This window comes from Carassius carassius, chromosome 37, assembly GCF_963082965.1.
Source record: "Carassius carassius chromosome 37, fCarCar2.1, whole genome shotgun sequence".
Taxonomy (NCBI): domain Eukaryota; kingdom Metazoa; phylum Chordata; class Actinopteri; order Cypriniformes; family Cyprinidae; genus Carassius; species Carassius carassius.
In genome coordinates, this window is record NC_081791.1 from 8,452,937 (window position 1) to 8,462,371 (window position 9,435).

The following is a 9,435-nucleotide window of genomic DNA, read 5'->3' on the forward strand; positions in this document are numbered from 1 at the left end:
ATATTGAATCTAGGGGGTCACCTATTAGAGTGTGGCTGCCAAATGTGGCTTCACCGAGCAGATTTAAACAAAGCACTATTGGCTAATTTAAAAAGGGGGCGGGGTTGCTCTATATGTCCTGCCCTCTCTTCCGGTTTCAGCTGAAATTACATTACCTCATAGAATAATGCTGTGTGTTTCGAGGCACTTCAGGGTACCTTTAGGTATCCAATAGGGCATGTCACGACTCATGATTAGACACCAAACATTGGCCATTACTGGACCTTCATATCCTAATGGGATTTATGCAATATTGTGATTAAACATTACCCTCTTGTAAACACAAAACTATGATCAACCTAATTCAATTAAACTCTTTAATCATAACCATTCAACTCTTTGGCATACACCTATTTTAATCACAATAAACAGGCATCTAAACACCTTAATAGCATTATTACGGCTCTGACCAAAGTGTGCATGTGCTCAGACATACACGGATGCCATGTGTTGTTCTCACAATTTCATAAATTACCTTTGATTTTTTAATGATTTTTCATTTTTGAGTGAACTGTTGCTTTAAGGCTGCTTATTTTATTTTTCCCAACACAGCCTGAAAAGCTTGGAGATATCTGCATCTCTTTGCGCTATGTACCTACAGCTGGAAAACTCACCATCTGTATCCTTGAGGCTAAGAACCTGAAAAAGATGGATGTTGGAGGACTCTCAGGTACACACACACACAATGCACTGCCTTCTCTCTTCTCTCGCTCCTCCAGAGAGTGGGTGGAGATGAAATCGTGCAGAAGACTGGATGTTGCTGCACATGCTATAACCAAAAATATGTTTTGAATTCTGTTTTCTCTTTTCTGTTTGCACTTATATGTTAAATATATATATGTTCATAAAGTGCACATTCTTTTTTTCAGTTGTAATTATTTATTAATTTATCATGTTTCTGTTAGACAGCACAGCAGGCCTCTGTGCCGCAGCAGTGCATTTGTGTCATGCCTGTGCTTTAGTGTCAGTGGTAGCCATGCAGAACAGATAGCACTCACGTGCTGACTCTGCAGTCCTGCCTGCACAGCGCGCGCCCCCACTGCAGCCACCTGCTGGCGGCTCTGAGAACAACACGCTGTGCCAGCATAAAAGAGCCCAAACAAGTCTTAACCTTCCAATCTTCAGTAAAATTGGAGGTGATTATAGGACAGACCTGGTGTTGGTGGACTAATAGTGTAAGCATTGGGTGGGTTGAAGGTTTGTACCCTGCAAAAGTTATCCATGAGCTTGCACTATTCCTTTTTTTGGGGGGGGCGGGGGGGGTTCCCTGTAATAAATATAGTTACATATATGCATTTAGCAGATGCTTTTATCCAAAACAACTTACAGTGCATTCAGAATATACTTATTTTTTACCTAACATGTGTTCCCTGGGAATCAAAACTTCTTCAAAGGTCTTATTTTAGTAATATTATTAATATTAATAATATATTAATATTATTAATACCATATTAGTTATTATGGTATTTATTAATTTTAAATTTTTTTTTTGCTTTTATTTGATATATTTTATGTTTTCATTTTAGTTAAGCTTTAAGTACTGGTCGATCGATGTGTTTTTGTAGTTTTTTGACATTTTATTTATTTTAATTAATATTTAGGAAATTTTAAATAATTTGAAAATGGATTTAAAAATCAATGTGTAAAATAAACATACTTATACTTTATATGACAATGTATTTTTCACAAATAAATAAATATTTAATAAAAACTCAACATTGTAAGGACAGCAAGGTACAAGAGGGAGAATGTGAGTACTGTGTGCTTGGGCGCTGTTGCTCTCAGCGCCGTCAAAATAAGAGTCTCACCTCGAACGTATCAGCCAAACAGGACACACTTAAGCCCCTTTCGCACTGCATGTTGGACCCGGAAAATTGCCAGAACATTGCCAGGTTCCCTTCTGTGTGAACGCAAACATGTCCCGGGATCGATCCCGGGTTGGGGACCTAGTAACATTTCCTGGTTCAGTCGCGGAACGAGCTCTGTTTGTTTTGAAGGCAGATCAGCCTTCGCGAAAAAAAAAAAAACCTTGCAAACTGTAATGAAGCAGAGATCAGTTAGTAACTCACTTTCCGCACTGACGCTGAGATCATTCACCAGCTTAAGTGAAAGTTAACGTGCCTAGCTTTTTCGACTATTATATTACGCGTAACATCCTGATGTCCCGTGTCTTTACGGGACCTTTACGGGTTGTGTGTGAACACTCGCACATATTCCAGATAATCACTGGCAGTGTTTAAGGGACAAAATCTAGCGACCCGGGAACAATTGCCGGGACACATTACCCGTGTATTTTCTGGAATCGTATTGTAAAAGGGGGTTTTTATTGGCCGATGCTGATATTGGAAAAATGCCAAATATCAGCCGATATATCAGGCTTGGTAATATATCGGTCGACCACTAGCTTTAGGGTTGCTTTTTATATCGTTTAGTAATTATATTACTTCAACTTCAGTTTTTTTTTTCAGCTATTTAATTTACTGAATATGATTATAATAGTTTAAGTTTTTGTTACCAATGTTAACTGGATTATCTGTGCTAGAATGTTGAGGAAAATTGTATTCAAGTCTTCTAAGTAGAGCTCATTCCTTTAAGGAAAAACCTAAGGACTCTAGTGACATATCAAAAATTCATAAGACGCAAGCTGAAACATCTATGGTACATTATTGCATGACTTCCTGTGCTGCTAAACCTCTGCAGATCCCTACGTGAAGATTCATCTTCTGCAAAACGGCAAGCGGCTGAAGAAGAAGAAGACGACTGTTAAGAAGAACACATTGAACCCGTACTACAACGAATCCTTCAGCTTTGAGATTCCACAGGACCAGATGCAGGTACGCTTTACACGGCTCAACACAAGAGTTTTACATTTCCACGCTCCTTCAAACCTTAAGCGCAATATCTGTTTTTTCTCCCAGAAAATACAAGCTGTGATCACAGTGCTCGACTACGATAAGATCGGCAAGAACGACGCCATTGGGAAGATCTGGGTGGGCAGCAAAGCACAGGGCACTGAGCTCCGGCACTGGTCCGACATGCTGGCGAACCCACGCAGGCCCATCGCTCAGTGGCATCCACTCAAACCTGAGGAGGAGGTGGATGCCACGTTAGCAGCCCTCACTGCCAAGAAGTAATCCAGTTCTTCTTCCTTCCTTCCCTCCCTCTCTCGTTTCCCTTTCTTTCACTTTTCAACATGCACAACACGTCATCTTTCCCAATCAGCACTGAATTACAGCCATGGGCCACCAGACTAGAGTATTTAAAGAAGACCAGCTCAAATGAGAAAGTGGATCAGAGTCTAATGAGAGAGACAGGCCGAGCTCAAAGGTGTGTTTACCCTTGAGGTTTATTCACAGAAGAGATGTAAGCTCACATTCACACCCAAATATCCAAAAGCATTCCAAAGTTTTCATCAGGGACCATGGATAGAAAACACTGCCTAATTTAACACATTTCTTCTAGATTCTCTGGTCACCTAGATGAAATCAGTTCTTTGGTTGAATCTGAAAGGACAGTGAAGAATTGTTTATCATTGTGAATGAAAAAAAAAAAAAAAATGTGGGAACTGGAGAGATAGTTGGACTAGATGCTCCTGCCCAGCCAGAAGGAATCTTTCAGGTGCCGATTACACTGCCTGCAAAACAACCTCTTCTTCCATTCTTCAGTTCCAGCTGTCAGCTGGCTTCTTCCACTGCCCAACATCCTAACAAACCCTGACAAAAAGGAGACAAGCCTTGAAACATCATGAAATAAGCAATTCTTAGCTGCCAGGGACGTCTTCCTGTTAGCATCGGTGAATTTGTTTCTTTGCTTTGATTTCTTGTTGTAAATGTTTTCTGCCTGAGCACTTTAAATGAAGGTGTGTTTTTGTTCCAGTCAATGCTTTCAACCTGCTTTTATTGCTACCCGCAGTTTTTGATGTTCTGAATCATCTCATTAATGAAAAATAAGTCATAATTTACTCACTTTTCTTTCTTACAGCAGTGGAACACAAAAGGAGGTGTTTCAAAGAAAGTTCATGCTGCTCTCTTCCATACAATGAATGAGAATGGTGACCAAGCTTAAAAAAAATACTTAAAAAAAAGGCTTCTGACTTCATATGATCTGCCAGACTAAAATTGTACAAAAATCTTGCTTGACTTGGAAAAGAACAGTGTGAACATTCTCCAGAATTTCTCCTTTTGTCTTCTACAGAAGAAAGAAAGGAATGTCATACGGGTTTCGAAAAACATGAGTCCTTCGAGAACTACCATCACTCTTTGTTTTCATGTTTTATTCTTGGTTTAAACAAGACGTTATGATTTCACGAGAAGAGCTGATAGAAGGCACTGTTATTGTGTGTATTTAACTGCACATCTTACCAAACCGCTAAACTTATTTGCACTACTGAAACTGCATTCTGTACATATTGCTCTATCAATCTCAATACATGCTTTTGTGATGGCGCATTCTTGAGACAAGTTTGCATTTGTTTAAAAAGGGAGCTTGTATTGTTTGAAAGCTTATTTGTGGCTTACAGTACGAGTAATTGTTGGGATGTAAATCTCTGAATACCTTTTTGCTTAAGAACGACACAGAACTAAATCTTTGTGCGTTTTATCCTCATATTTCTTGGAGAAACTCTGTGGCAATGATGATATTTGTTCAGTTATTAAGTAGTAAGGAAATTAAGCAAAATTGCTAGCCTGAATTGGATCAAGACTTTTTTGGAGCATTATTTATTGAGTAAAGACTTTTAAACCAGGCCAAAATCTACATGTAGAGAGCCAAGAATGTATTTGAGGGAGACTTTGTTGTGAACATGCTGTAACCTGATAAAAACAACTCATTCTCATAAGGAAATGTCACTTTAGCAGCTTTTATCCAGCACCATCTCATCACTGCAACATTACTCTACTGCCGCACTGAATCGTTATGCAGTTACTTTAAGGGTTAAAATGAAGAGTCTGTCATCGTAACATTTGAAACCTGATTTTTTTATCGAAAGCACAATAAAATAATTTTACTCATCCTTTGTATTCAAAGTCTTCAAAAATCCCACAGCTTTGTGTGAGGAACAGAAATGTACATAGATCACCCAAAAGTGAAAGTTCATCACTTACTCACCCTCATCTCATTCCAAACCTGTATGATTTTGTGTAACACAGATGAGACTTTTGTTTTCGTCCATTCAGTTAAAGTCATTGGGTTCCAAAACAAGATTGGACCTTATTGACTCTCATTGTATAAAGGGAAGAATTTTTTTTTTTTTTTCAAAATGTCGTCTTTGGTGTTCCACAGAAGGAAAGTCATACAAATACACAATAAGGGAATTTTCTGTTTTCGATAAACATTCTATTTAAGTTTGAAAGGTTTATATTGGCAGTTGAAGCCATTTAGTGTCATTCAAACATAAAAATCTCTGAAGACTGTCGACAGAATCTTCATTTAAAAGTTGCTTCAGTGACGTTTCCTGTCTGAGATTCCCCTGGATAAAACAGTAGCTGCTCTTCTGACAGGCTGTGTTCAGTTGCAATAAATCTGTTGTTCAGTATTTCCATCCACATTCACAGTGCAGTTTGTCATTTTCATGTCTTTTTGCAGGTCTAATGAATGTGTGGTTATTTATTTGACATCATGCTTTTTTTCCATGAAGTATCATATTGAAACCTACTTTGTTTACGCTGTTACTGTTCTGTACACCATTTGTTCTGGTTTAACCTCTTACACAGATATGTCCCTTATTTCGAAGAACTTTCACAAAAAAATTGCAACTCGCAACTACCACCCCCTCCCCAAACCCATAGGCGTGTAGTTTGACCTATATATGCATAGTTCCTACTTTATGATACTGCATGTTACAGTACAAAAAGATGCGCATGTTTCAGAGACAAAGCAAAAAATATATTGTGTACCTAAGTAGTTGTTCTTTGTCATTTTAATAACAAAACGGAGGGGGGTAAATACTGTGTATATTTTCTAATCAAATCAAATACGTATTTATTTTCTGTGAGCGGGTTCTGGAGAGAATATGAAGTGTACTAGACTAATCTTCATTTTCAGATTCAATCCATGCCTGGACATCATGAGCAGATACTGTATGTTAAGTGCTTTGTGTGAACTAATATAGAATGAAAACGTAGCCGCATGCTTGCCGTCTACTAATATTGTTAAGGAACAAATTGAGTATGTATTTATTTGAAATTAGTTATTTATATTTATTTTTCAGAGTAATATTTGTATGTGTTTTTGTCAGAATACGTTCCTGGGAAGTCAAAACTTTTAGCGGGGGCTCCAAGTGGATATTTTTCCCCATCTTGTAGGATCCTGTAATCAGCAGAGTATCTCTGTTGGAACTACAATGTAAAGTTTCGGATCATACTGAATCATTATGAAAAAAAATTAAACATTATTATAATTTGTGTCTTTTTGCTGTCAGTGCCAATGAGAGAAGTCACGTTTACTGCCATTTTAGCTGACTTTACGTCATTCTTACGTGATTTTTTCGGACCAACTGATTTCTACCTTGGCAACAAAGTTGCTGGAGCACAACACTATCAATCATGTTATAGAAAACTTGGAGTCCCCATTGTTTTCTAACAAGCTTTTATTTATGAATCTTTTACATAAGAACAGCGTTTAACTAGCCAATAAACAGTAAGTTTGTGTGTGCGAGTGTGAATAAGATAAAGCCATAAGACTTGAGCTAAATCTTTAGAGCTCAACTATATAGATGATCCTAAAATGTCTCCTCCTTTCATAGGCCGATGAATCTCCTCGACATTCCACATAGTCTGTGAAGCTACGGGGCCACACTGTTCCCTAAGATGTGCTGAGTTAAGCATTATTGGCAGTTCAACTTGAAATAGTCAGTCTTTCTGTTAATAATAATGTCTTTTTGATGAGTTTTTGAGGATTTCAGTGTAAATTGAGTTTTGTAAATGTCTTGATTTAACACAAAGTGTGCTAGGGACATCTGTTTGAACTTAAATGTGTTCGTAGTTGTTGCCATTCCACTGTGTATGTACACACATGCATTTTTGGGCATAGGGCAATTGGAACCGTTTAACTATGAGAAGTTGTTTGTTTTTACCATTTTAATAATAAATCACAATCTAAAACTCAATATGGGATACCTCAAAAGTATGTAATTTGGACATTCGGACAAGAAAATTGAACAGAACTGTGCAGAAATTCGGCTTATCCAACTAATTTCAATCAGCATTGCTTGAGGTTTGAGTGTGAATGCTTGTGATTTTAATAATAATGCATAGGCCCTTTAATAAGAAATAATCAGTTGTTGGGAGTTACTCGAGCACTGCCATTCTGCCTATATATAGCAGCGTGCACAATGAACATTTATTTGAAACATTCCTGATCGTAAACCACGGAGTTGTTACTTGCAAGCAAAGGTATTTGGGGCAATTTAAAAACTGCTTATGGATTCCGTCTATAAGTTGCTCTCCATTTGCGAAACCAGCTCAGTTGTCTTTGTAACTCTCTGTGACTGTTTTATGTGATACAAATCAATGAGAGACTGCTCTAACCCCCATAACAGAGATGTTTTCATTTATTTTTTTATTTTTTTTTTCGAAATGCTAGCTGATGCATTTATGTCTGCTTTGGCGAAATCACATAGCAAAGTTCTGGGGATAAAATAATCAAAATCCTGCCATTGTGTCTCTTTAATTAAATTTTCTCTTGCACTTTTCATTCTGCTTATCTAGAATTGTAAAATTCTCTTTTTTCTATGTGTATCTATTTGTGATCAGATTTTTTTTTCTTTAGTCGGTGGGAGATTGTGAGGGTTTGTCCCTCAGGCTATGTTTGTACATGTTTCGGTGTTCTCGTGTGCGTGTGTTCATGTCCGTATTGTCGTGCCTAGTGTGGATCAATCGCATGCTTTAGCCCTTGATGGGACACTTTGAGAAAACGTTGCTCACAGACTCTTCCCACAACCCCCTAGTGGACAGTACATGAGCATCAGCAATCCTTGTAAAGACGTCAAGGGAACCAAATAGCTCTACAGATTTACCATGTGTGTTACCAGCTCTGTACTGAAACAAATGAGAAAATAAAGGCCTTTTAATTACACTTAACTCTGGGTGTGGTGTTGATATGTTGTAGTTAACACTGACTTCCTTCGGTTTGCTTCATTTATGACCTACAATTACAGTTCTGATGCTGTAAGCCTTGTCTTGTGGTTTCAGAAGCAGATATTTAATAAAAGGTGGTTAGACTTCAAAAACCTTATATATAATATTACCATTAAGTATAATTACCAAGTAGTAAGTACACTAATATCAATGTACTTGTGTACAATTTCAAACTACTTCGAAGCTCTTGGTACAAAGTTTGCCTGTGTACTTTTAAGTGTAAAAGAAGTAAACTTGATTACCCAATTAGTTTATGACAAAGTGTTTCTTTAGTATCGCAACAAACTTTATGTATACTGTTAGTTTACTACTAATATACTTGTAGTCCACAGTTTATGAAGGTACACATTGAAATACACTCAGAGTAAACTATTAGTTTAAAGGTTTTTATACTGCAAATGTATATTACTAACTAGTAGTTTAATAAGAGTATTCTTTAAAGTGTATTTTCAAAAACAAAACAAAAAAGAAAAAGAGTTAGAAATATGTAACTAGTAAACTAACAGTATACCAACAAGTTCACTTTTAAGTGTAGTTTCAATCTAATTCAATGTAGATTTTAATCTAGACTAAACTAGTTGAATTAATTGTCTACTCAGTTACTTTACTACTGTTAGAAAAAAAATGTAGTCCCAAAAAGTATTGAAATACATTAGTACAAGTATACTACTAGTATATTTACTACATAAAGTATACTTAAAAAAATACACTTGAACTTTACGTAAAATGAAGACTTTATTGGCCTGATAAGAAATGAACCCGAAATGAAAATGCACATCTGAAGCACATAAGAACACTAAATGAAATGTAAAATGAAAATGGTGGAACCTGTATAATGGCTTTGATGATCATACAGGCAGGCAGAGGGCAGCACTGCTACTAAAAAGCCACTTGACTACATTCTTTTGTATTTTACAGTGTGTTTTTAATACTCAGACAAACAACAAAAATCATAAACAAAGTGCTGTGAGCATTGGTTCAAGATTACAGGTTAAAAACTGTGGACTATGAAAAACAAAGCATCTGAAATGGCATATGTGTGATGTGTTTCTGTTTCATCCATATAGTTACTCGTAATTACAAATAAAAGGCATAAATAAATATAAAACATTTGACTGGTTCGACATATCCATTCTTCAGCCCATCATGTCATATATAAACTCTACAGATGTAAAAGCAAGCAGGACAAATGGGTTGACAGGGGGAGAGTGACATCATCTCTCAGTGGGAACATTCCTTTTAGAATGTTTTGGCAGAGCTT

At 36.9% G+C, this 9,435-nt stretch overlaps 1 protein-coding gene across 3 annotated transcripts in view; it reads left to right on the forward strand.

Moving 5' to 3' along the window:
• Positions 1–3,346, forward strand: part of syt2a (synaptotagmin IIa) — a 74,309-nt gene extending 70,963 nt beyond the window's left edge. For all 3 annotated transcript variants that reach the window (XM_059527294.1, XM_059527293.1, XM_059527295.1), the window contains exons 7-9: positions 592–709; positions 2,740–2,873; positions 2,958–3,346. In XM_059527294.1, coding sequence (XP_059383277.1) covers positions 592–709; positions 2,740–2,873; positions 2,958–3,173 — 468 coding nt within the window. In that variant the 3' untranslated portion in view covers positions 3,174–3,346. The remainder of the gene's footprint in view (positions 1–591; positions 710–2,739; positions 2,874–2,957) is intronic.
• Positions 3,347–9,435: the final 6,089 nt, after the last annotated feature.